This window comes from Ovis aries, chromosome 24, assembly GCF_016772045.2.
Source record: "Ovis aries strain OAR_USU_Benz2616 breed Rambouillet chromosome 24, ARS-UI_Ramb_v3.0, whole genome shotgun sequence".
NCBI lineage: Eukaryota > Metazoa > Chordata > Mammalia > Artiodactyla > Bovidae > Ovis > Ovis aries.
Window position 1 is genome coordinate 41,807,630 of NC_056077.1, and position 26,266 is coordinate 41,833,895.

The 26,266-nt window shown below is 69.4% G+C and overlaps 1 protein-coding gene across 2 annotated transcripts; it reads left to right on the forward strand.

Annotated features, from left to right (window-relative positions):
• Nucleotides 1-1,249: 1,249 nt before the first annotated feature.
• On the forward strand, nt 1,250-26,103 carry INTS1 (integrator complex subunit 1). 2 transcript variants are annotated; one of them, XM_042240170.1, is made up of 47 exons: nt 1,250-1,614; nt 2,261-2,551; nt 4,670-4,866; nt 4,957-5,094; nt 5,343-5,502; nt 5,602-5,707; nt 5,801-5,987; nt 6,071-6,216; nt 6,450-6,591; nt 6,825-7,001; nt 7,487-7,595; nt 8,150-8,270; nt 8,614-8,691; nt 9,264-9,421; nt 9,868-9,964; nt 10,438-10,529; nt 10,687-10,747; nt 11,212-11,409; nt 11,695-11,824; nt 12,010-12,189; nt 12,932-13,081; nt 13,412-13,591; nt 13,736-13,840; nt 14,654-14,821; nt 14,971-15,082; nt 15,731-15,892; nt 16,550-16,696; nt 16,852-16,950; nt 17,180-17,304; nt 17,569-17,823; nt 18,015-18,174; nt 18,382-18,522; nt 18,669-18,843; nt 18,922-19,045; nt 19,636-19,766; nt 20,107-20,236; nt 20,325-20,551; nt 20,633-20,756; nt 21,702-21,835; nt 22,130-22,322; nt 22,774-22,901; nt 23,210-23,322; nt 24,108-24,221; nt 25,078-25,148; nt 25,361-25,452; nt 25,560-25,669; nt 25,790-26,103. In XM_042240170.1, the coding sequence occupies exons 1-47, from the start codon at nt 1,557-1,559 to the stop codon at nt 25,903-25,905; spliced, it is 6,612 nt and encodes a 2,203-aa protein (XP_042096104.1). In that variant the 5' UTR covers nt 1,250-1,556; the 3' UTR covers nt 25,906-26,103. The 2 variants fall into 2 exon arrangements, with proteins under 2 accessions (XP_042096104.1, XP_027817035.2); XM_027961234.2 differs by having other exon boundaries at nt 20,149-20,236.
• Nucleotides 26,104-26,266: the final 163 nt, after the last annotated feature.

Genomic DNA, 26,266 nt, shown 5'->3' on the forward strand with positions numbered 1-26,266 from the left:
GACTGGTGGGGTCAGGGAAGGCCCCTCTCGGGCTGGGGCTGGGCTGTGAGACCCACACAACATCTCTGCTCAGGGGGTTCCCTGGCAGCGCGGTGGATAAGAATCCGCGTGCCAATGCTGGGGACACAGGCTCGGTCCCTGGTCCGGGAAGACCCCCCATCCCGTGGAGCGACCAAGCGTCTGCACCACAATTTCTGAAGCCCCTGCACTCAGGAGCCCGTGCTCTGGGACAAAAGAAGCCACTGAAGTGAGCCGCTCGCACCCCAAAACCGTAGGGAGCCCGCACTCGCCGCAGCTGGAGGGAGGCCCACACTGCAACGGAGACCCAGCGCAGACAAAAGCAGGTAGACTCAATTTTAAAAGCCAAACAAGAAGCCACCTCTGCACAAACACCCTCACAGAGACGCGACCGAGAGCGGCAGGGCTGCTAGCTGGCGAACGTCCCGGGACGCCGCCTCCGTGTGCGCTGCGTCCGGCAGCGTCGGGGCTGCCGAGAGGACCGACCGTGCGGCCGGCGCCGGCCCCGGCCCCGTTCCCCGGCAGGGGTGTCTCCAGGACGCAGCCCTCTCTCCGAGCGCCATCCTCGGGAGGAAGGCCGGCGCGGGGCTCGCAGGGCAGGCCCCGGCTCTGACGGCCGCCGGCAGCCGGTCCAGGGCGTCTTCGCTGACGCCCGTCCGCAGGTTTTCACCGGAGCCCACCCCTCTGCGCCGCTCAGAGCTCAGCGCCGCGCCCGCCGCAGCGGCCGCGGAATAAACTCCGCTCCGCGGCCCCCACGCGGTGCTCGGTCCCGGCCGGGAGGTGGGGCGGCGCGGAGGCCCCGGGAGGAGCCGCGCGTGGGGGGCTGCGCGGGGCCGCACTCGCGCGTGGCCGGCGGCCCCGTCCTCAGCACGGAGCGGGCCCGCTGCGCCGGCCGGCGCCCCGGGGCCGCGGGAGGCCCTGCCCGCTGCCGGCGCGGCCCCCTCCCGGCGGCCGGGCTCCCTCCGGGGCGCCCCAAGGGGACCCCGCAACCTGCCCTGCGGCCCACAGGTGGGCGAGCACGTGCGGGGAGCGGCCGAGGCCCCGCTTCCGAGCTGCGCGCCCTGGCGCGCGACGCGCAGTGAGGGCAGCCGCACCTGCGGGGGCGGGCCGAGGAGGCGGCACCGGCCTCCCGCCGCCAGAGGGCGCTGCAAGCACCGCGGCCCCGCTCGCCTTCCCACCCTCCTGCCCCGCCCCTCGCAGTTTTGCTTCCGGGTGCTCCGGAAGTCGGGCTGGAAGGACGACTTCCGGCTCCGGGCGGCCGCGGCGGTACCCGGGCGCCACTGCGATAGGCACCTATCGATCTCACCAGAAGGGACTGGGCCGCCTCCGCCGGAGAGACAGAGCCTCCCGGGATCCAAGGCGCAAAGGCGGGGTCGCGCGGCCGCTTCAGGAGTTGCTGCCCGCGGCGGGGCGGAGCGTTCGCCCCGGGCCGCAGTCCCAGATTGGAATGAATGGGCGAGCGGCGGGCTGCTGACTAGCGCCGCTCTTCCCCCCAGCGCGGCGTCGGCAGCGCGGAGCGGCGAGGGCTCGGGGGCAGGATGAACCGGGCCAAGCCCACCACTGTCCGCAGGCCCAGCGCTGCGGCCAAGCCTTCGGGTGCGCGGCCTCTCCCCGCGGCACGCGGCGCAGCGCCTAGGGTCGCGGCTTTGTTTCTCCGAGCCGAACGCGGTTCCTAGGAATGTTGTCTCGGACAGCAGTCCTTGGTCCCGGGGGCCCTGGGAGTCCCGGGACGGGGGTTTGGGACCGCTGCCACCGCCTCCTCGACCCAGGCCGTCTCGTTGGTCTGTGCATCCGAGGCCGCGGACAGCAAGCAGCCCAGGAGTGCCTGGCGGGAGGAGGGGGCGGTACAAGCAGGGGCTGACAGCGGGCTGGAGCCAGACTGGCCTCCAACCCGCGCTCCGCTCCTCCTAGCTGAGTGGCCTGGGCGCTTTACCTAACCTCTCTGTGCCTGGTGGTACTCAACCTGTAAAGTGAGGTTAATGATGCCTGTTTCAGAAACTTGCTGAGGGTGGAGGGAACGGATGCTGATCGGCTGGAAACGGCCTGGTCTGTAGTCAGCGCCGTGTGACTGTGCGTTGTTGCTCACTGGCCAGTCCCAGCACTGCTGTGGACTTGCTGGGTGTCTTGTTTTTTGGCCTGCCCCAACCGGAGTTGAATCCCCATGGAAATCGTGGGAGGTTGGAGTTGTTCTCGGACTCCCTTTCCACCTACCTGCTTTGTGAAGGCGCGTGTCCCTCTGTAGGTCACCCTCCACCGGGAGACTTCATTGCTCTGGGCTCAAAGGGTCAGACCACTGAGTCGAAAACAGCCTCCACCCTGCTGAAGCCTGCCGCTTCCGGCCTGCCCTCGGAGCGGAAGCGCGATGCGGCCGCTGCATTGGCGGGTGCCTCGGCGTTGCCTGGGCTCACCAAGCGCCCCAAACTTTCCTCCACGCCCCCGCTGAGTGCCCTGGGACGCCTGGCTGAGGCTGCGGTTGCAGAGAAGCGTGCCATCTCTCCCTCCATTAAAGAGCCATCCGTGGTCCCGATTGAAGGTAAACACAGCCTCTGGACATCTCCCAGAAAGCACAGCCCCTGCCTCGTCCCAGCACCAGGGTTCAGAAAGGCTACTTCCAGGCTCAGCACTGGAGGCTCTGGAGAATGGAGGATAGGAGTCAGCTGTGAGTTTGTTTTCCAGAGCATCTCATAGAACCGCACCTCTGCTTCAGACTGACAGTGATGAGAGGTGCTTGGCACTCAGGGCAAGGTGGCCCACATCGATCCGGGGCCGCTGCTGAGTGTGCGGCTCCGTGGCCCTCTCTGGGGAGCAGACAGCCGTGCAGGGGGCTCCTGCATTGGAAAGCCTCGTACGGATTTCTGTTGGCCCTGCTCCAGGGCTGGAGCCGGCGTGAGCCTGATGCCCTCCTGGAGAGCTGCCTGCTCCGGTCCTTGGGGAACAGGCTCACTCTTGTTCCCTTTGCTGGTCTGGCGTATTTTCTGAGGCTGACTCTGTGACAATTTTCTCTGAGCACAGGAAGTCCAGGGCAGTGCAGACAGGTGCTGTCCTTGGGGGCTGTGCGTCTCGTGAGGACCCTGTCCACCCAGGATGAGGTGGTTCCTGCTGCCTCATCCCTCTTCCCAGTTCCTAACAATGCAGAGTTTACCTGCGTGCTTTCTATCTCTTAGCTGATGAGGTCTCATGATAGCATTAGAGACAGGCCTAAAGCTTACCCACAGAAGCTGTCAGTTCTGCACCTGACACTCCCCTGTTTTTCTGGAGGTCGGGTCTGTTTAACATCACACCAGTCCCAGGTGTTAAAGTGTACAGGTGATCACGAGGCAGCCGGGGAGGGGAAGGCCCATCAGGGAAGCGGGGAGAGAGGAGGCCCGTCGGGGACTGTGGCAGGAAACAGCCCGACAGGCTGGCTGGGATTCGACTGGCAGTGAGAAGCCGTGGCGTGGCGGCCTTCTTGCTGGTGGAGGGGCCCGTGCTTGGGGCAGGGCCGGGGCTGCGCTGGGCAGCGGTGAGACCAGGGCGGAGGCTGGCCTTGGGCTGCACCGAGTGGTGGCCGCCTCGGATCTCCGTCTCAGGGTCCCTCCCCGGCAGCTGGGCCAGGTCAGCGCTGGGAGCACTTGAGGGGCTGAGTCCCAACTCAGGCCACAGCTCTCTCCTCACTGGCCGTGCTTCGGTTTTACTGTCACACAAGCCCCAGGTAAGGTGGCTTTGACGGTTACGTGGAGCATGGTTACGAAAGGCATGTCATAGAAGAAACGCATTTAGCAAAACAGAAGAGGCCAAGTTCAGGCGTCTGGCACTTGGAGTGTCTCCACGGCCAGGACCTTCTGAGCGCCACCCCTCCGTCCTGTCTGTCTGTCTTTCTCCCTGGCACGTGGAAATCACTCGGGGAGTGTCGTCCACCTCTGTCCTCCATGCATTTGAGTCAGAAATCTGTTGCGTCGCCATCACTTGGGTATCTAAAAACACAGTCCTAAAAAAATTTCTGAGTCAGAGAAGAAATCACAGTGGGAGTGAGAGAGTAGGTGGACCCAAACGGTCACACGTGCGGCACAGATCGGACACGAGGGGAGCCGAGCCTGGCCCAGGGGCCCCCAGAGGTGGGGAGCGGGGAGGGGCGCTCTGGTCCCGTCAGAGAAGGAAGGTGCGGGCCAGGATGCCCAAGCAGGTAGCAGGAGGGAGAGAGCACAGGGCAGCTGTGCGGGGGGAGAGTTGGAGCCCCCGGCGGGCTCTCTCAGAGACGTGGGGAGCAGCCTCTGAGGGGCAGACACGGGGAGGCTGTGGTGGAGGAGGAGGCCCACAGGTGGCGCCCGGCCGGCTCGCTTGGAAGCTTAGGAAAAAGGACCAATTTGTAGAAAAAGAGGTGTTCCTAGGCCAGGTCACCCTCGAGTAGCCATGTGGATGCAGTGAGAGGGCTCTGGCAGTGCCCGGTGGGCTCCCGCATGGCCCCTCCTGGGGCTGGTCACTCCTGGGGGTCGGCGACCCCTGCACTGCCAACCTGGCTGCGCCCCTACTTCGCTGGGGACCTGGGGTCGTGGCTCCACCCCAGGCCCTCAGTCAGGTCCCTGGAGGTCACCCTTGGCAGCCCCTGGCCTGGGGGCCCCGTGGGGCGGTCTCGCTCGAGGCTGCCCGCCTGACCGGGCTGTCCCCCCGGCAGTCCCACCCACGGTGCTGCTGGACGAGATCGAGGCGGCCGAGCTGGAGGGCAACGATGACCGGCTGGAGGGTGTGCTGTGCGGGGCCGTGAAGCAGCTGAAGGTGACGCGGGCCAAGCCGGACAGCGTCCTGTACCTCAGCCTCATGTACCTGGCCAAGATGAAGCCCAACATCTTTGCCACGGAGGGCGTCATCGAGGTGAGGGCCGCCGCCCCCTCCGTGCCGGGGAGTGGGGAGGGCGCGGGCGGCGCTGGACGGGCCTCCCTGCCACCGTGCGGTCTCCCGCAGGCCCTGTGCAGCCTCCTGCGGCGGGACGCCTCCATCAGCTTCAAGGCCAAGGGGAACAGCCTGGTGTCCGTGCTGGCGTGCAACCTCCTCATGGCCGCGTACGAGGAGGACGAGAACTGGCCCGAGATTTTCGTCAAGGTGAGCGGCTCCTCCCGGGCGAGCGCTCTTGGTGAAGGGGGCAGGGGGCTGCGGTCGGGGCGGGGGGACTGCTGGACCACCAGGGGGTAAAGGCATCTGAGGGCTGCGTGTGGCAACCCAGGGCATCTCTCCTGACCTGCTGGCTGTGAAGGGGCAGCCGGGGCCTGGGGAGGCTCCCAGCTTGCTCCTGCCCACACGCAGGGGGTCGCAGTGGAGGGCAGGCTGAGGTTCGGGCTCCGTCCTCACAGGTATACATCGAAGACTCCCTGGGGGAGCGGATCTGGGTGGACAGCCCACACTGCAGGACCTTCGTGGACAACATCCAGACGGCCTTCAACACCAAGATGCCCCCCAAGAGTGTACTCCTGCAGGGGGAGGCGGGGCGTGGTGGCGGGGACCTCAGTGCTGGTGAGAGCCCCTGCGGCAGCTGGGCTGGGGTTCCCTGTGGGAGGGGCCTGGACATGCGGCGCCTGGGGGAGCCGTGTCCACTAGGCGCTCTTTCTGCAGGAAGCAGCCCACACCCGTCCCTCACGGAGGAGGAGGACAGCCAGACGGAGCTCCTGATCGCCGAGGAGAAGCTCAGCCCCGAGCAGGAGGGCCAGCTCATGCCCAGGTAGGTGTGCCACACGCCCCCCGCCTGCATGGCCCCAGGAGAGCACCCCCCCCGCCTGCCTTCCTGCCTGCTGCCGTCCCCCCTCTGGCCTAGGTACGAGGAGCTGGCGGAGAGCGTGGAGGAGTATGTCCTGGACATGCTGCGCGACCAGCTCAACCGGCGGCAGCCCATCGACAGCGTCTCGCGGAACCTCCTGCGGCTGCTCACCTCCACCTGCGGCTACAAGGAGGTGCGGCTGATGACCGTGCAGAAGCTCGAGATGTGGCTGCAGAACCCCAAGGTGAGGCGCGGGACGCGTGCGCGGGGCCCTTCCGCGCCCGAGGCTGCGGGGCTGACGGCGTCTCCCTGCCCCCGTGCCCGCAGCTGACGCGGCCCGCCCAGGACCTGCTCATGTCCGTGTGCATGAACTGCTGCACGCACGGCGCTGAGGACGTGGACGTCATCTCCCACCTGATCAAGATCCGCCTTAAGCCCAAGGTCCTGCTCAACCACTACATGCTCTGCATCAGGTGCGCGCGGGGGGGGGGGGGGGGGGGGGGGGCGGGGCCGCGGGGGCCACTGGGGTCGGGCGGCAGGAGCACGGGAGTCTGGAGGGCGGGGGGCGCGGGGCCGCGGGGGCGGCGGGGGGCACAGGGCCACCGGGGTCGGGCGGTAGGAGCACGGGAGTCTGGGGGGCGCGGGGGGCGGGCGGCGGGGGCGCAGGCGGCAGCCGCTGGAGCTGCCTCTGCTTGGCCGTGCCCAGGGAGCTGCTGAACGCGCACAAGGACAACCTGGGCACCACGATCAAGTTCGTGGTCTTCAACGAGCTCTCCAACGCTCGGAACCCCAACAACATGCAGATCCTGTACACCGTGCTGCAGCACAGCTCCGAGCTGGCGCCCAAGGTGGGCCCCGGGGCCCCTGCCCCAGAGCCTGGCTGGAGGAGAGGGTGTGGGCCCGCGGGTGCAGAGCGCTGTGAGGAGGCTCTGGCTGTGCAGCAGCGGCCGTTGGGGCCGGTCCCGGGGTGTCGGTCGCGGGCTCTCTGGGCAGGCCTCCTGTTGGCCCACGAGGATGAGAGCTGCGGGGGCCGCGTGGCCTGGGGCAGGCAGCCTGCAGCTCCCGCGCACTCTCTCCGCAGTTCCTGGCCATGGTGTTCCAGGACCTGCTGACTAACAAGGACGACTACCTGCGGGCCTCGCGGGCCCTGCTGCGCGAAATCATCAAGCAGACGAAGCACGAGATCAACTTCCAGGCCTTCTGCCTCGGGCTCATGCAGGAGCGCAAGGAGCCTCAGTACCTGGACATGGAGCTCAAGGTGCGCCGCGCCCCGGCCCCGGCCCCGCCGCCGGCCCCGCCCCCGCCGCCGGCCCCGCCCCCGCCGCCGGCCCCGCCCCCGGCCGCCGGCCCCGCCCCCGCCGCCGGCCCCCGCGGCCGCTATCTGGTGTGTGCAGAGCGACGGCACCCCCAGGGCCGGGGGTCTATTCAGGGTGGATTTTGGGGGGTTTGGGGAGGCGGGAAGGGCCTCCGGAGAATAGGACTTGGGGCCGAGGGTGGCGGATCTGGAGTGCCGCGTGAGCGGGTCAGCAGACACCCCGTGGGGGTCCTGTTCTCTGTAGGGTAGCTCAGTCCAGCTCTGTGGGCTGAACCTCCCCCTGTGGCCTGACCTGGCCTTGCTGTGCCGGTTCTTGGTCCCTAGCCTCCTGCTGCCCGGCTGGCCGTGGTGGGGGGCGGTCAGAGGGGAGACAGGGATGTGGACCCGATGAGCTGAGCTGGGCTGGATGGGGCTGCTCTGTCGTGCAGGAGCGCTTCGTGGTGCATGTCACGGACGTGCTGGCCGTGTCCATGATGCTCGGCATCACCGCCCAGGTGAAGGAGGCTGGCATCGCCTGGGACAAAGGAGAGAAGAAGAGTGAGGAGCAGGGGGCAGGCTGCCTGCTGCGGGGGGCTCTCGTGGTGGGGAGGCGACCTTGGGTGGGAGAAGGGGGCTCTGCTCTGAGTGTGGGCCTGGGGCGGGAGGGTCGTAGCTGCAGCTCGGCTCCTGGAGTCCCAGGAGCTTTTGAAACTGCTGGTTCCTACTCTGTCCGGGCGGAGAGCAACCGCTCCCAGCCTGGGGTCGCCCTCTGCTGGTTTGCTTGTGCGGGTCCTGGTGCCTTTGGGCTGGGGGTAGGGTGGGGGCCAGGGCAGCGGTGTCTGGGTCAGCCTGCTCTGGGTCATCACTGACCCTGGAAAGGGTTGGCTGCAAGGCCCTTTAAGCGGTTGGCTGGAAGGACACTTGGGATTTCAGGATTTCAGTTCCCTGAGGTGTCCTCAACCCTGGAGGACAGTCAGATACCTGTTCGCTGAGCCTTGCTCCAGCCGTCTCGACCCCGCCCCGCCTTGGCCCCGCCCCGTCTCGGCCCCTCCCCTTTGAGGTCTCAGGTAGCTTGTGCCGCCCAGGCGCCATAACCGTCTCCTCCTCCCCAGACCTCGAGGTGCTGCGCTCCTTCCAGAACCAGATCGCCGCGATCCAGCGCGATGCTGTTTGGTGGCTGCACACCGTCGTGCCCTCCATCAGCAAGCTCGCCCCCAAGGACTACGTGCACTGGTGCGGCTGGCTCTGCCCCGCCCCGGCCGGCCACGCTCCCGGGGCTTGCGGGTGACAGGCCACTGGCTGGAGCCAGGCTCTCTGAGACCAGAGGGGCCAGTGGGCAACAGCCAACGCCTCGTGGTGTCCGAGCTTCCAGCAGGGCCTGGGGGAGGCAGGGTCCTATCCTATCTGGTGGGGTGGGGCGCCCCCTGTTGGGAGGGGCCCATCTCCTGCCAGCCTCCCCGGCCTCACTGCAGAGCCAGGAGCCCGGCCCTCCCTCTGTGCACAGACTTCCCCGCCCATGGGGGCTGATGGGGTGGGGGCCCCAGGACCCCAGCCTGATGGCCCTCCTGCCCTGCAGCCTCCACAAGGTACTCTTCACGGAGCAGCCCGAGACCTACTACAAATGGGACAACTGGCCGCCCGAGAGTGACCGCAAGTGAGCAGGCCAGCTGGCGGGGGCGGGGCCGTGGGCGGTCCCGCCCATACCCTGCGCCGCCCTTTCCCCAGATGCACCGTCTGCAGGCCCCTGTGCCCTCCCGGGTGCTCAGCTGGGCGGGGCCCCACCCCCACCCGGGGCCCCGGCCCCACCCCCACCCCTCGCGTCCAGGCGGCACACACACGTGCCCTCTCTGCCCTCACCGGTCCCCGAGCCAGGTCACCCTCCCCAAGCTTCCGACCGATCGCTCCCGTCTTGCCTCTTTGGGCCCCACCGCGGGGTCAGCATGCTCCCCTCACACCTGCTGGAGCCCTCCCCCTGTCTGGGGGCACGGCTTCGGGGCGAGCTGGCCTGTGGGCCCCCCGGGCCGGGCTCCCACTCAGAGCCCTCCACAGGGCTGCAGGGCCCAGTCCACATAGGCACCAGGCACAAGCGACTGCGAGGAGGGCGGGCAATGCTCCCTCTGTGCCCAGACCAGACTGGAGCTGGGGCTTCCCCTGCCCTGGGGGTGGGCGGGCCCTGCGGGCCTGGGGTGGGCTCCCATGAGCCCGCCTCTGCTCCTCTGCCCGCAGCTTCTTCCTCCGCCTCTGCTCGGAGGTGCCCATCCTGGAGGACACGCTGATGCGCATTCTGGTCATCGGGCTCTCGCGGGAGCTCCCGCTGGGCCCTGCCGACGCCATGGAGCTGGCCGACCACCTGGTGAAGCGGGCTGCAGCCGTGCAGGCAGATGGTGAGGGCCTCCCGCTGCCGGCTCCCCTCCCCGCGACCTCCTGGGCCTCCGTGTGTTCTCTGCACAGTTGAACCTGGCAGGAGTGTCTGTCTCCCACCTCTCTGAAGGGCCGGGGGGGGGGGGGCCTGACGTGGAGCCGTCCCTTTCTAGAGCACGCGTCTCGCTGCTGGTGGGCCTGGGCTGACCTGCAGTGTTGGGGGCTTGCTGTCCCCCTGCCCTCCCTGGCGCGGCCGCTGCACCCACGGGTGTTGGCGCGTCCTTGCCCGTCTGTGAGCCCGGCCGTGCTGCACCCTCGGGCACTGCGCACCCTGGCGCCCTCGGGCTCCTGCGGCAGCGCGTCCCGTGCCTGCATCATCCCTGCCCCACGTCCTTGCTTCCGGACGCCCGCGGCCCGAGTCCGGGTGGGACGCCCACCGAGGGACCTGCCTGTGGCTCCCACATTTCAGACGTGGACGTGCTGAAGGTGGAGCGAGTGCAGCTGATCGATGCCGTCCTGAACCTGTGCACCTACCACCACCCTGAGAACATCCAGCTCCCGCCAGGGTGAGGCCCCGCCCCGGCTGCCCTGTGTCCTCCTCCGCCCCCCTCTGCCGCCTAGTTCCCATGTGTGAGCCAGCAGCCGGGTGTGGCTTCCAGGCGACAGTGAGTTCACGCCGTTTCCTCGGCACTGACGGCGGTGCCGTCTTCGTTTGCCCTGTGCGTCACTCGTTGGCGGTTGTGACAGGGTGGTCTCAGCGCACCCGCAGGGCTCCGCAGCCGTCGTCTGTGTGACTGACAGTGTCGTCCCTCCAAGAAGCCTCTCCCCATCCGCTGGTGCTCCCCTCTCCTTCCCCTCAAGCACATGGGGCCGTTTCCCGTGCATCCCGTAGCTTGGACGTTTCTAGACGTCTCGCCCCTGAGATGTGGCGGCAGGGTGGCCCCTCTCAGGACGCGTGTGCCGTTGCTGCCTGGGTCCCGACCTGTCCGCCTCTTGGACTGCTGGTGCCGAGGCTGAGCTGTGACCACCTTGCTTCCAGGTACCAGCCTCCGAACCTCGCCATCTCCACTCTCTACTGGAAGGCATGGCCCCTCCTGCTGGTGGTTGCTGCGTTCAACCCGGAGAACATTGGTGAGCGCCCCCTGCCCCACCTCGGCCAGCCACGGCCACCTAAGCCTCTGCGGGCCTCGCCTTTCCGGGACGTCCCGCTTGTCGGGCCGGGGGCGGAGCCTGGCTGGGGGCCGGGGTCGGGCCCGGGCCCCGCGCCACCTGTCGCCTTGTGCCGTAGGCCTGGCCGCCTGGGAAGAGTACCCCACACTGAAGATGCTGATGGAGATGGCGATGACCAAGTGAGCCGCTCGCCGCACGCGGGGCTGGGGCGCGGGGCTCGGCTACACTCGGGCGTGTGGCGGGGGCCCCGGCCCTCAGGCCCCCGGAGGGTGCCTGTTGTCTCTGAAGTGGGAGTCGGCCTGGGTGCCTGTGCCGACCGCCTGGCCCAGCGGCAGGGGTCTGGAATGGCCCTCCCCCACACATGCCGCTCTGGGTCCAGGGCCCTGACGCCTGTCAGCCAGCTCTGGAGGCACCAGCGCGCAGTTGTGTGGAAGGAGAGGGTGGCCGGCTGTGGTCCCTGAGGGACATCCGCTCCCTCACTGAGGTCTGATTGTGGCCGTGTTGCCGATGGCCCCGGGACGCCTTGCACGGTCTGACGTCTCCATCCGGTCCTGGGCCGGGGGCATCACCATGGGCTCTGACCCCTACTCTTGAGCGCTACCTGGGGGCGGCACGGCGACAGGTTCCTGTTTCCTGGTCCCAGCAACTACTCGTACCCACCGTGCACCCTGACGGACGAGGAGAGCCGCACCGAGATGATCAACCGGGAGCTGCAGGTCTCTCAGCGGGAGAAGCAGGAGATCCTGGCATTTGAGGGGCACCTGGCCGCAGCCTCCACCCGGCAGACCATCACGGAGAGCAGCAGCCTGCTGCTGTCCCAGCTCACCAGCCTCGAGCCCCAGTGCGTGCGGCCTGGGCCGGGCGGGGCGTGGGGGCATGGCCGGGCGAGGGCGGGGGTGTGGGGCGTGGCTGGGCCTGAGGGGTAGGGGTGGGGTCTAATGGGAGGCCAGGCCACACTGTGTGTGAAGCCAAGAGCCCCCCAAGGCCAGGCTGAGAGGGGAGGAGCCACGGGCCTGTGGGAGGACGGACTGCAGATGGGAGGCAGGCAGGTGCGCCCCCTACCCACTTTTAGCTGGGGGCATTGCACTTGCCACTTTGACACATGCGTGTCGCCTGGCGCTCTCAGAGGGCCACCCCGGAGGCCTCCGCCTCATATCCTGGACCAGGTGAAAGGCCTCAACCAGTCCCTGCGCCTTGGGCACCTGCTGTGTCGGAGCCGGAACCCCGACTTCCTCCTCAACATTATCCAGAGGCAGGTAGGTACCCCTGAGGCTGCGGGGGGCTCTGGCATTCGATGAGACTGTGGGCTGGAGGGCGCGCCTGGAGACTGGGCCCCTCAGCAACGGCTCCGGGGTGCAGGGGGCCGCCTCGTGGGCAGTTGCGGGGGGGAGGAGGGCAGCCGGGCTGACTGGTGAGAGCCGTGTGCCTGCTGCCCGCCCAGGCCTCCTCGCAGTCCATGCCCTGGCTGGCCGACCTGGTGCAGTCCAGCGAGGGCTCCCTGGACGTGCTGCCTGTGCAGTGCCTGTGTGAGTTCCTGCTGCACGACGCCGCCGCCGAGCCCGCCTCGGGCGGGGAGGAGGAGGAGGGCGAGAGCCGGGAGCGGCGGGCCAGGAAGCGGCAGGTCAGCCTGCGCCCGGGCCCACGCGCCCGCCCTGACCCTGTCTCCCGACCTCAGACACCCGGGGCCCACGCGCCCGCCCTGAGCCCGCCACCCTCACACGCCCGCCCTGACCCCAGACGCCCAGGGCCCACACGCCCGCCCTGACCCTGCCACCCTCACAAGCCCACCCTGACCCCTATCCCCTGACCCCAAACACCTGGGGCCCACGCGCCCGCCCTGACCCCGCCACCCTCACACACCTGCCCTGAGCCCGCCACCCTCACACGCCTGCCCTGACCCCCGGAGCCCCATATGCCCATCCCAGGCCCCACGCGCCCGCCCTGACCCTGTCTCCTGACCCCAAACACCTGGGGCCCACGCGCCCGCCCTGACCCCGCCACCCTCACACACCTGCCCTGAGCCCGCCACCCTCACACGCCTGCCCTGACCCCAGACGCCCAGGGCCCACGCGCCCGCCCTGACCCTGTCTCCTGACCCCAAACACCTGGGGCCCACGCGCCCGCCCTGACCCTGCCACCCTCACACGCCTGCCCTGAGCCCGCCACGCTCACACGCCCGCCCTGACCCCAGACGCCCAGGGCCCACGCGCCCGCCCTGACCCTGTCTCCTGACCCCAAACACCTGGGGCCCACGCGCCCGCCCTGACCCCGCCACCCTCACACGCCTGCCCTGACCCCAGACGCCCAGGGCCCACACGCCCGCCCTGACCCTGTCTCCTGACCCCCGACCCCCACCCCCCCAGAGGCAGCAGAAACAGAAGCAGCTGCTGGGCCGCCTGCAGGACCTGCTGCTGGGCCCCAGGGCAGACGAGCAGACGACGTGTGAGGTGCTGGACTACTTCCTGCGGCGGCTGGGCTCCTCGCAGGTGGCCGCCAGGGCGCTGGCCATGAAGGTGCGGGGCTGGGCCCTCCGCACCCCGGGCACGGTTGTCTCTTGTTAACACGACCGTCTTTCTCACCGGGGCTTCACTGGAAGAGACTGTCAGGGAAAAGGGCACGGTAGTAACGTGCAGACACTGGGTCCTGTCCCGCCCGCGCCCTTCCCGCTCTGGGGTGACCGGAAGTGTCCCGGGGCGGCCCCGTGGCCGTCCTGCCGCCCCCCCCCGAGGCGCTGGCTCTGGATTCCCGGGCAGCCGGCCCTCTGTCCTGGCAGCTCTGAGCGCGCGGCGTCTCTGCTGGCTGGAGGAAGCCGGCAGCCCCCGAGCCCGCGTATCCGTTTGCAGGGCCTGTCCCTGGTGCTCTCCGAGGGCAGCCTGCGGGACGGGGAGGAGAAGGAGCCGCCCCTGGAGGAGGACTCGGGCGACGCGGACGCGCTGCAAGGCTACCAGTGGCTGCTGCGCGACCTGCCCCGGCTGCCGCTGTTCGAGAGCGTGAGGAGCACCACCGCGCTGGCGCTGCAGCAGGTGCGGGGGGGGGGGGGGGGGGGGGCGGAGGCGAGGGGCGGGGCACCGAGGGGGCGGGGCCGGGCGTGGTGGGGCGGGGCGGGGAGGGCGAGGGGCGGGGCCGGCCGCGAAGGGAGAGGCTGCTCACCCGGGCCCCCTCTGCAGGCCATCCACATGGAGACCGACCCGCAGACCATCAGCGCCTACCTGGTCTATCTGTCCCAGCACACGCCCGTGGAGGAGCAGGGCCAGCACAGCGACCTGGCCCTGGTGAGGGGCGGGGATGGGGGGAGCTTGTGAGCCAGCCGGGTCAAGAGCGGGCAGGCGGCTTGGCCACACCTTGGCTCTGGGCCCCGAGTGCCGAGCTCCTTGGCAGGGACCTCTGGCCAGAGCAGGAGTCAAGGGCAGGAGCACCCGTGTCTTTGTGGTCACCCAGCGCTGCTTACCTCTGTGGCTCTGGGCCAGCCTGGGACGCGCAGGGGCCAGGACGCGCCCCCTGCTGCTGAGGGGCCCGGTGAGCCGGGCACGGGTCTGTGTTCTCCCGCGGCTTGCTCCTTCGTGGCTGTCTTTCTCCTGACCTTGCTCTTCTGTGGGTTTGTCGGCTGACAGCGCGGGGGTTCTGAAGGCCCCCAGTACCTGTGGAGGGAGTGAATTGAGGGATTGGCTGAGGACTGAGGTTGGTGGGCAGTGGGATTCTGTCCAAGCCTGTGTTCTTGCCGAGGGGCCGGCGCCTCTGCCTTCTGAGTCTGGTCTAGGGGCCAGCCTGCCCCGCGTCACTGCTGCGGATTGCACGCAGATGCCTGCCTGGCCGTGGGCAGGCGGCTTTTCCCCGAGGGCCCCGAGAGGCCTGTGTTCCTGCCACTCCCTCCTCTCCGCGGGGCCAGCCCCCTCCAGTTCACAGCCCGTGCGTCTGAGGGGGTGCACATGGGGCCTCGTCTGTCGTTGGCGTCCTGGCCGGTGTTGGGGTGTCTGCCTAATGGGGTGCAGCGTCGGGTGGCCTTGGACGGGGATGGGCCGTTGGCCGGGCGTGACGGGAGGAGAGCCCGAGCTGCTGACCCCGCCCCCTGCCGCCTGGTCCCCCAGGACGTGGCCCGGCTCATCGTGGAGCGCTCTACCATCATGTCCCACCTCTTCTCCAAGCGCTCCTGCAGCGCTGAGTCGGACGTGGTGCTGGCGGCCCTGCTGTCCATCTTCTCCCGCTACGTGCAGCGCATGCGCAAGAGCAAGGAGGGCGAGGAGGTCTACAGCTGGGTAAGGGGGTGGCCTCGCCGGGCCCGCCCCGCGCCCCGCCCCGCCCCGCCCCGCCCCGCCCCGCCCCACCAGGTCGCCCCCGCCCGCCCCCTCCCAGCCCGGCAGCCGCACACCGTGCCTCGGCCTCTCACGCCGCCTTCTTTCTCCAGTCAGAGTCGCAGGACCAGGTCTTTCTGCGCTGGAGCAGCGGGGAGACGGCCACCATGCACATCCTGGTGGTCCACGCCATGGTCATCCTCCTGACTCTGGGCCCGCCCCGCGGTGAGCAGGCTGCGGGTGCTGGGGCCGGGTCCCCCGGGGAGGCAGACGCCCCTCCTAGGGAGCACGTGAACCTCTCTGTGGCAGGAGTTCTCCGGGGCAGGCGCTGTCCCATCGTCCTGAGATGCACGTGGGTGCTCCGGACACCTGGGCCTGCCCTTCCTGCTGGGTTTCTGGAGGTGGACGTGTGCACAGGCCTGCCCACCGAGGGGCCGTGGGTCCCTGCCACAGGCCTGGGCCTGGCCTTTGACCTGCTGGCCAGGGGCTGTGTGCAGAGCTGGCCGATCCTCCAGCCGCCTAAGGCCTCCCGGGCTGGCAGCTTCTCCGTCCCTCCTGTGAGGCTGATGGAGTCAGTGACTGTGCGTCCTGTGTCCAGGGAGGCAGCCTTAGGCCAGTCTGGCCTGCTGGCTGCCCAGGACTTTGTGGAGACAAGGGCGGGAAGGAGCTGGTTCGGCTAAGCCCACGGAGCCCAGCACACATGCTGGTCTGGGCCTCACCCGGCTTCTGGGGGCCTGGCTGGCTCCCTGCACTTCGATTTCCTTGACTGAGAGGGGAGAGCATGGTGGTTGTGAGGGTTGGATAAGCCTACTCCAGCCTTCAGCCTGAGGTCCCAGAGTGGCTGCGGTGCTGACCGCAGCGTCTCTCCTGAAGCTGGTGACAGCGAGTTCCAGGCGCTGCTGGACATCTGGTTCCCAGAGAAGAAGCCGCTACCCACGGCCTTCTTGGTGGACACGTCGGAGGAGGCGCTGCTGCTGCCCGACTGGCTGAAGCTGCGTATGATCCGCTCAGAGGTCCCGCGGCTGGTGGACGCCGGTACTGCCCGGGGCGGGGGACGGCCCGGGGAGGGGGACAGCCCAGGGACGGGGACAGCCCAGGGACGGGGACACCGGTACTGCCCCGGGAGGGGGGACGGCCCAGGGAGGGGGTCACTGGTACTGCCGGCGGGGGGACGGCCCAGGGAGGGGGATGCTGGTACTGCCTGGGGGGACAGCCCAGGGGGGTGGATGCCGGTGCTGCTGGGGTGGGGGGGACAGCCCGGCGGGGGGGACACTGGTATGGCCCACTGGTATGGCCCAGGGGGAGCCAGGCCTCGCCTCTCACTGCAGGCCGTTGCCAAGGAGAGAGGGCAGCTCGGGGGCCTCTGGCAGGTTCCGGGGCGTCTGTTATTCGGCTCGTGTCTAGATTCTTCAGGGAGCTGACCTTGTCTTCAAGCTCTTATGGTCTTATAGGGCTCCAGAGAGAATGGGGTGCTGGAGGAGGGAGGGAGGCAGGTGGTCTGGACTGTGGGGTGGGCTGGGGCAGCTTGCAGTGAGAGAGAAAAGTGCCCAACAGCTGGGGAGGCCGGGCAGGTGGGGGGCGAGTTGGTTTGGGAACCAGGACACCTGGGCGAGTCTGACATGGGGCGGGGCCGGGGGGCCCGGTGGCTGCCCTTGGGGCTGTCGTCCGGCCGCTGAGGGGAGCTGCCTGCAGCCCTGCAGGACCTGGAGCCGCAGCAGCTGCTGCTGTTCGTGCAGTCCTTTGGCATCCCCGTGTCCAGCATGAGCAAGCTGCTGCAGTACCTGGACCAGGCCGTGGCCCACGACCCCCAGACCCTGGAGCAGAACATCATGGACAAGAGTGAGCGCCGGGCCGCGCCGAGCGCCCCGGGCAGGGCCTCTGGGCGGACGGCCGCCTCAGACGCTGCTTGCGGCTCCGGGGAGGCGCGGGCTCTGCGGGCGCGGTGGGGAGGAACCCCCGCCCTGGCCGTCCGGTCACCCGCGGTGTCCCCGCAGACTACATGGCGCACCTGGTGGAGGTCCAGCACGAGCGCGGCGCGTCCGGAGGCCAGACCTTCCACTCCCTGCTCACAGCCTCCCTGCCCGCCCGGCGAGGTACCGCGCATGGCCGCTGCCCTGCGTCCCCCGCCCGCTAGCGGGCTCTGAACCTCGTGGGCCTCGGGAGCCCTGGCGAGGCTGGGGTACCGGGCGAGAGCTCTCAGGAGGGCCCGTGAGCTACTCCTCTGTGGGCGGTGGGCCCCAGGCGAGCCTGGCCTCGGTTGGCAGGGCCCCAGTGAAACGGGTGGGAGGGCTTCTCACTGACACCGCCTCTCCCTCTTTGCAGACAGTGCGGAGGCGCCAAAACCCAAAAGCAGCCCGGAGCAGCCGCCGGGCCAGGGTGGGACCCGGGCCGTGACACGGGTGCGGGTGCTGGGCCCGGAGGACGACCTGGCTGGTCTACTCCTGCAGGTAGGGCCCCCGCCCCCGCCCCTCCAACCCCACCCCCCGCGCGGGCCCTCGGCCTGGGCCCCTGGGCAGTGGCAGGCGCTGCAGAGCACACGCGTCGTTCCCTGGCTGACACGCTTGCCCACGCGTGTGTGTGCACAGGTCCACACGTGCTCTCCAGGGCCTGTTGCCCTGGGCCCATGTCCCCAGTCCACGGCCCCCTCCGCACGCCCGCCTGGAGAGTGTGGTGGATTAGGGTGTCCACTGACGGCCCCGTTCTCTGCACAGATCTTCCCTCTGAGCCCGGGCCCGCGGTGGCAGAGTTCCAGTGCACGCCCCGCCGCCCTGGCACTGCAGCAGGCCCTGGGCCGGGAGCTGGCGCGAGTCCGCCAGGGGAGCCCCGAGGTGCCGGGCGTGGCCGTGCGCCTCCTGCAGGCTCTCGCCACCCTGCTGAGCTCCCCGCACGGCGGCGCCCTGGCCCTGGCCATGCACCGCAGCCACGTCCTCGCCTGCCCCTTGATGCGCCAGCTCTGCCAGTACCAGGTGGGCAGCGGGCGGGCCGCGTTCGCCTTGCCCGCCCCGTCCGCGCCCGCACACGTGCTCGCCCCATCGCATGTCCTTGGGATCACTCTGGGGAGCTAAACACGGGCCCTCGCCATGGAGGGTGGGGCGCCGTGCGGCGGGTGGGTTCTGGGGGTCTGGCCCTGTCTGAGCCGTGCCTCACCCACCTCCAGCGCTGCGCACCCCAGGACACTGGCTTCTCGTCGCTCTTCCTCAAAGTGCTTGTGCAGGCCCTGCAGTGGCTGGACAGCCCCTCTGTGGAGGCTGGGCCCCTGCAGGCCCAGCTCAGACTGTTTACTGCGCAGTGCTCGGCGCGGCGCCGGATCAGCAATGGTGAGGCGGGGCTCCCGGGCTCTGCCGCTGTGTTGGGGGTCCTGTTCCCAGGGGGGCCCAGCGGTCTTGGCGTGCATGGTTCCAGGAAACAGTGGTTTCAGGACCGGGGCCCAGGGGTGGCCCCTCGGGGAGGGAGTGTGTGTGGGAACTGGGGGACCACTCCCGGGGCCCTGGCGGGGGTCCAGCCAGTCACACTCTCCCCTGCAGTGCGGAGTGGGTTCTTGCACCTGGTGGAGGCCCTGACGTTCCGCGGGGACCCGGAAGCGGTCAGCTCCACCGTGCGTGCCCTCGTGGCCACCCTCAAGTCTGGGGAGCAGTGTGACGTGGAGCCCGAGCTCATCAGCAAAGGTATCTGGGCCGCGGGCTCCACTGAGGACCCCCTTGCCACTCCAGAGTCCCTCTGCCGGGCACCCCCAGCAGAACAGAACCCCGGGAGCGGGGCTGTCTATCCTGGAGCCGGGGCCCGTGTGATGGGCGCCCCCTCTGCCCTGCAGTTCTCCGGGGTTTGATTGCGGCGAGGTCACCTCACTTGGAGGAGCTGCTGGCCGCGCTCCTCTCCGCTGCACCCTCCGTCCCAGCCTCGGGGCCCGTGGCGGTGGTCAGCTCGCTGCTGCTGCCGGAGAAGGAGGAGCCCCTGGTCCCAGGGAAACAGGATGCCGACAGCTGCAGGTGAGCCGGCGGGGCTGCGGTCGCGCCTGGGGACAGCCCCGGGCAGCTGTGTCTGACCCCCGGCCCCCTTCCCTGCAGCCAGGAGGCCGAGCGCCTGGGGCCCTGCTCGGGGCTGCTTGTCGACTGGCTGGAGATGCTGGACCCCGAGGTGGTCGGCAGCTGCCCCGACCTTCAGCAGAGGCTGCTCTTCTCCCGCGGCAAGGTGGGCCTCGCCGTGCCCAGCACTCGCTCTTCCTGTTGGTTCTCACAGGCCCCAGGCTGGAGTCTCATCAGCCGGACAGGTCCTGAGTGTGCCGAGCCAGTTGCCACGACCGGCCAGATCTGGTCACAGAGGCGGGAGGGCAGGGGCGGGGTTGTTCCCTGTGGGCCCAGGTCCTCACAGGGCGCTGGAGGGAGTGGAGCCCAGCTCCCCTGACGAGGGGTGGGGGCTAGAGCCCGCCTCAGGGCCCTTCAGGCCGTGGGAAAACGCAGAAACACTGACCGGGAGGCCGGGGAGGGGCTGTGTGACCCCTGCCCTTGTTCCTGCCCAGTGCTGGCGGGTCTGCGTTTCTGAGGGTGTGGGTCACACTTCTGCGCCCAGAGTGCTGCTTGCGTGTCCCCGCTCTGAGAGGTGGGTTCAGTTCAGCCCACGTTTAATCTGCGGAGGGACCCACTAGCCTGGGAGGCCCTGCCCTGAAGTGACGGCTTCTCTCTGCCCTGTGCTGCCTCCCACGGGCTGCCTGCTGTCCACCGGCCCCACTCACCAGAGCTGGGCAGCCTGGTGGAGGCCAATCCAGGTTTCCTCCGTCCCAGGGCAAAGGCCACCCTGGCCCCCAGGTGCCATCTTTCCGGCCCTACCTGCTGGCCCTGCTCACACACCAGTCCAGCTGGCCCACCCTGCACCAGTGTATCCGCATCCTGCTGGGCCGGGGCCGGGAGCAGAGGTGAGCCCCCCGCCACCCATCAGGCCGGCTCCTTCCTTGTCACCCAGGGCTGTGTGGAGCCGCCCAGCGCAGAGCTCCTCTGGGAGCCTGGCCCGGGGGATCTGGCCCAGCACCACTCTGGCCCCCTCAGGACCTGGCAGGCCCGGGTGGCCCTGCTCTGGGTGGCCGGTCCCCTGTGCTCTAGTCACAGTGAAGGGCTGTTTGTGCCACATGGCTGCAAGCAAGGGTGGGTGGGGGCAGGGCTGGACGAGCTTGGGTGGGTGGCCCACGTCCTCTGCGGCCGGCCAGGGTCCCAGCTGACGGGGCATTTTGCCCGTCCCATCCACCTCCCTCCGCCCAGAGTCACGCCTCCTGCTGGGTCTGGCCTCCCCGCCTCCCCCAGGTTTGACCCCTCGGCCTCCCTTGACTTCCTCTGGGCCTGCATCCATGTTCCTCGGATCTGGCAGGGCAGGGACCAGCGCACCCCGCAGGCAGGTTTGGGGTGTCCCCTGCCCGGAGGGCGGGGTGGCCCAGGCACGGCCGTCCCGCGCGGGGCTGACCGACGGCGTCCAACTGCAGAAGCGGCGGGAGGAGCTGGTGCTGCGGGTGCAGCCGGCGGAGCTCGTGGGGCTCGTGGAGCTGATCCTGGCTGAGGCGGAGGCGCGCAGCCAGGACAGGGATGCGGGTGCTTGCGGGCTGCTCCAGGCGCGCCTGCCCCTGCTGCTGAGCTGCTGCCACGGTGGTGATGAAGGCATCAAGAAGGTGACGGCACACTTGACGGGCTGCGTCCAGCAGTGGGGCGACAGGTGAGGGCCCGCCCGGCTCAGACTGCGCGCGGGGGTGGGAGCTGCCCCGGCCACGCGACCACTGCGTCTGCTCTCCTGCAGCGTGCTGGGCCGGTGCAGCCGCGATCTGCTGGTGCAGCTCTACCTGCAGCGGCCGGACCTGCGGGTGCCCCTGCCCGACGTCCTGCTGCACAGCCAGGGGGCCGCTGGCAGCAGTGTCTGCAAGGTAAGGCCTGACGGGCTCCACAGGGCGCCTGGCTCCTTTGCTTGGGGGTGGGAACCCAGACCGGGAGGTAGGGAAGTGCTTTTTCTCAGAACTCGGTGAGTGTGGATGAGTATCTGAGGGCAGAGCCCACCCTGCCGCCCTCTCCTGTCTGACCTCTTGGAGGGTCCTTCCTCCTCCGGGAAGTCCTCCAGGTGTGGAGCGGGGCAGAGCAGGCATCCCCCCATATCCCTCTCATTCCGTGATGGGGACTGTTGAGAACCGCAGGCTGCACGCTGGGTGTGACATCTCCTGAGCCCTGTCTTCCTGCTCTGTCCCCACACGTCAGCAGAGTCTCAGCAGACTCTCTGCGCGCGTGCTGACTTCAGAGCCTCTCTGCTGGGCCCGTGTGGACAGCGTGTCCCTTCCTGGCTGCCTGCCTCCCCCGCCTGTCTAGTGTGGGTCCTCTGTGTTCAGCATCTGCCTTCCCCTCCTCTCAGTGGTGCCGGGGGGGGGGGGGGGGTGCTGTGGTGGGTCTCCCTGCCCCCTCCCCGCCTTCCCTGGGCAGGGCTCTGAGTCAGGTCTGCCTCCAGCCCTGCGTCTCTGGAGGAGGAGGGAGCGACGTTTCTTTAGCTGTGCTTTCTTTGCTTTGTGTGTGTCCCGTGTCACACACCTGAAGTTAGCTTTACCTGTGGGGTCGGTCTTTCTCACCTGAGATAGTTCAGGGCTTCTGGTCTGTCTGCGGTGAGCGGCTGACGTCGCACTGTGTGCTGAGGTTGGCCGGGACCTCCAGCTACAGCCAGCTTGATCCTCTGAAGCCCCAGAAAGCAGCGGGGGCAGGTTTCTCTGGGACACCATGAGGGTCCTCAGGGACTGTGCCAGGCCCTCGGGGCTGAGCCCTGGTGGGCAGGTGGGCAGGTGGGCATGAAGGCTGCGAGGGCCCTGGCCGTGACTTCCTGCCCGTCTCAGCTGGACGGCCTCATCCACCGCTTCATCACCCTTCTGGCGGACACCAGCGACTCCCGGGCATCCGAGAGCCGAGTGGCCGACGCCAGCATGGCCTGTCGGAAGCTGGCGGTGGCCCACCCCCTCCTGCTGCTGAGGTACTGCCTGTCTGTTCGGCCTGGTGTCTCCCCACCCCCAGCCAGGGGCGGGCCCCACACCTGGTATTCCTGCAAGAATGGGGTCTGCGGCGGTCATCCTGGGGTCGGTCAGGGCCGGAGGCTGCTTGCTGACAAGCCAAGCCTGGGGGGCGGGGCGGGGCGGGTCAGTCAAGCAGCCGCGAGCCTCGCAGTGGGCATCTGTGGGCTCGGGATGGTCTCGGTCCCAGCAGATGAGATCTCTGAGGGGAGGGGCTGGGGGACGCCCAGGACCAGGCGGCTCTGGCTTGGCCGCAGGCACCTGCCCATGATCGCCGCCCTCCTGCACGGCCGCACCCACCTCAACTTCCAGGAGTTCCGGCAGCAGAACCACCTGACCTTCTTCATGCACGTGCTGGGGGTCCTGGAGCTGCTGCAGCCGCAGGTGTTCCAGAGCGAGCACCAGGGGGCGCTGTGGGACTGCCTGCTCTCCTTCGTGCGCCTGCTGCGGGTGGGTGCCCCGCCCCCGCGCCCTGCCGCGCTCCGCCCCCGCCGCCATGCCCCGCCCCCCATTCTGAATTCTCCCCCCAGTCGGCTTGTCCTCCTGCGCCCACAACTGCAGCGGGCTCGGTCCTCCTGACCAGGAGGGGGGGGTCTGTCCCCAGAGGCCGGTGGGTGAGGGCAGACGTGGCTCCAGGGAGCCCTGCAGGAGAGCGGAGCCCCGGGCCGCAGGGGTCAGGGGCCGGGCCAGGCCCCCAGCTGCCCCCTCCGTGGGGAGCCCCTGCGGGGCGTGGGGCGTGCGCCACAGCCACTCCTGAGCCTCAGGGACCCAGCAGAGGGCGGCGCCCGGCGGTGTCCAGCCTGCGCTGTGAGGCTCTGGGAGGGGTGCGAGCGGGACGGGGACACGGCCTCCGTCTGCGGCAGCCCCGGCTCTGAGCGCTGCCCCGCGCTGCCCTTTGCAGAACTACAGGAAGTCCTCCCGCCACCTCGTGCCCTTCGCCAGCAAGTTCGTGCGGTTCACCCACAAGTACATCAGCTGCAGCCCCGCGGCTGCCGTCGCCTTCCTGCAGAAGCACCTGAACGTGCTACAGTGAGCGCGGCCCCGTCTGCGCCGTCTCGGCTGGGCCCGGCGGGGCGGGGCTCGGCGCTGCGAGCTCCCGGGGCCGTGGCGCCCGGGCCACAGACGCTGGGTCTGCGCCAGGCCGCCCTGAGCTGGCTCCCTCCTCCCCGGCCCCCTGAGTCCCCTACCCCCATGCTGCTCAGGCACAGCCTTGTCCGCCCCCCCCCCCCCCCCCCCCCCCCCCCCCCCCGTGTGGCCTTCAGGGAGACCTTGTTGCCCTTTGCCCCTTTCGTGTAGTCCTCACGCAGAGCCTTGTCTCCCCCTCCTTGTCCCCCTAGTGACCTGTCCCTTGACAGCAGCGACCTGGTGATGCTTAAGTCGCTCCTGGCGGGGCTCAGCCTGCCCAGCAGGGACGGCGGGGCTGACCGGGCCCTGGACGAGGAGGGTGAAGGTGAGTGGGGCTGGGCTTCTGCTGGGTGGGGGGCGGGCTGGACTGCCCCAGGTGTCCCTGGGGCGTTGTTGGCCCCGGCTCTGTGCCGCGCTCGCAGCCCCAGGTGGTGCCGTGGCCCGTGTGGCGTCCGGCACCTGCCCTCTGGGACCAGCCAGTCCTCTGTCCCCTCGCCTGGCCGCGTCCACATTCCTGCCCCTCCTCTGCGGCCCTCACCGCCCTGGCAGCGAGCCGGTGCCTGCAGCAGCGTGTCCAGCGAGCGGTGGGTTCGTGAGCAGGCTGAGGACCCAGGGGCCGCCCTGACGCTGGCCTCTCATGGCCCCCGGGGACTGCCCTGACGCTGGCCCCTCACAGCTGTCCTGCCCCGGTTTTGCCCAGTCATTGGTGCTGAGTGTGACTCTCAGGCACCCACCGACACGCCTGGCACAGTGCTGTGTACGGTGGTACCTTTATTGAGCACCTGCTGTGTGCAGGGCAGCAGGGAGCGCGAGGCTCTGGGGAGAAGCCCGTGTCTCCCAGGCGGCCCCCAGCAGGCTTGTGGTCTCATCGTGCCCACTGAGCGTCTGCTGCTTGCTGGCACTGTGCCCGGCCTGGGCAGGGCCACGTCTTCGGGGGTCTGCTGGGACTCCAGACGCTGCTCAGCAGGGACACCCCTCCCCTCCATGCCAGGGCTCTGTGGCTGCAGTGTTGAGTCTGTCTGGGCTGCACAGGCCCTCTGTGGACGGCGGCTGGGGGCGGGCCATCCTGTCCCCCCCGCCCGTGACAGGCACTAGCTTCCTGTCTTGCAGACGAGAGCTCGGCCGGCTCACTGCCTCTGGTCAGCGTCTACATCTTCACCCCTCTGACCGCAGCCGAGATGGCTCCCTACATGAAGAGGCTGTCCCGGGGCCAGACGGTCGAGGGTGAGTTAGGGGGGTGTGCGCCCTCCAGGCCGGGGTGCCCCCATGGTGGGCAGTGGCCCCCATTCTGTTCCTGCGGTCCTGGGTCTCAAACCAGCCCTGGCTGGCTCGGCTTCTCCTGGGGGGCATCCAGAAGATGGCAGGGCCCCTGGGAAGGCTGGGGGGGCTGGGTCTCTGCTCGTAGTGGGGGTGGGGGCACGGAGAGGGGCCTGGAGGAGGAAGCTGGAGACCAGAGTGGGGGGTGGGGCTGCTCTGCTGGCCAGTGTCCTTTGGGAACCCCCTGGAGTCCCCGTGGACACCAGGGAAGGGAGGCCTGGTAGGGAGCTGAGCCCGGCGGCCCCTGGTCCCTTCCGGGGAGCTGAGCCCGGCGGCCCCTGGTCCCTTCCGGGGAGCTGAGCCTGGGCAGCCCCTGGGGGAGGGCAGGGCGGTGTGTCTGCAGCGTGACTCTGAGGTGGGCAGGGACAGATACCCAGGGACATGGTGCACACGCAGGTCCCGGACCCCACGGACCTGGAGGAGGGTCTTGGGGGAGCGTGCACCTCCGGGTCAATCCCAAACCAGAGGTGCTGTCCCGGTGGAGTCAGGAGGGTGGCAGAACCCCAGGCTTGGTGTCCCAAGGTGCTGGGGGCTCCCCAGCATGAGTGAGCGCTGAGGCAGTGTGGGGGGTCCCAGGAGGCTTGGCCACCTTGTTCTGAGCAGCTGTGCTGCACCCGGGACCCTGGGGCCTCAGCCAGGCCGGGATCCCTGCCCAGCCGGTGTGGAGGCAGCAGCGGGCCGGCCACAGACTCCCCCCGCCGCCTCCAGGTTGCTGGGGTTGGGGGGACACAGCTCTGTCACATGTGCCCTCTGCCTGACTTAGATCTGCTGGAGGTCCTGAGCGACGTGGACGAGATGTCCCGGCGGAGACCCGAGATCCTGGGCTTCTTCTCGGTGCGGAGCGGCCGCGGGCCCCGGGGATGCTGGGGTGGGAGGCATAGCCACTGCCATCCCCCTCCCTGCAGGGGCAGGGTGCCTCGTCATCCAGCCCGGGACGAGGCGGCCCAGCGAGGCGGAGCGGGGCTCGGGGAGTGGGGTCCCCGGCCGCGCTCGCTGAGGGGGGAGCCCACCGGGAGGTGGCCCCGCTGACCCACCTTCCCCCACAGACCAGCCTGCAGCGGCTCATGAGCTCGGCCGAGGAGTCCTGCCGCAGCCTGGCTTTCAGCCTGGCCCTGCGCTCCATCCAGAACAACCCCGGGTGAGCCAGTGTCCCCGGGGCAGGGCTGTGGGGGGCCTCGGGGCCTCGGCCTTCCTGGCTCAGGGCGGGGGTGGGGTTCGGGCCCCCTGAACTCGTGGCTCTTTCAGCATCGCAGCCGACTTCCTGCCCACGTTCATGTACTGCCTGGGCAGCCGAGACTTTGAGGTGGCGCAGACGGCCCTGAGGAACCTGCCCGAGTACACCCTCCTCTGCCAAGGTCAGCTTGCTGCCCCTGGGGGCCTCAGTCCTCCGGCCAGGAGCGAGGACGGGCAGAGGCCCCGCCCCTGGCAGTGGCTGGGGCGCGGGGCAGAGCTGACGGGCCCTCCCCCGCCCGCAGAGCACGCGGGCATGCTGCTGCACCGGGCCTTCCTGGTGGGCATGTATGGCCAGATGGACACCAGTGCCCAGATCTCCGAGGCCCTGAGGATCCTGCGCTTGGAGGCCGTGATGTGAGCCGAGCCTCGGGACCACCAAGGCGGGCCACGCAGCGCTTGGAGCCCACACCCAGGGCCCCAGCCAGCAGTGGGGGCCGCCCACCCCAGAGGCCGTCCCGCTTGCGGGGGCTGGGGGCGCAGCCAGGGGGAAGGGCGCTGACGTCCTGTGGGTCGTGGCTCAGAGTTGGGTTCAAATGAAGCGTGTTGAATTCCTTGATCCCACTGCCTGCGTGGTTTCTGGAGACCTGGGGGGGGGCTGGGGATGATGAGTGGGAGCCGGGAGCCTGGCCCAGCCAGCCGGCCCCTAGTGGGGACAGGGCGTGTCCGTCTGGAGACAGGAGGCCCCCTACCTGGGCACAGTCCTGGCCCTCCAGCCAGCT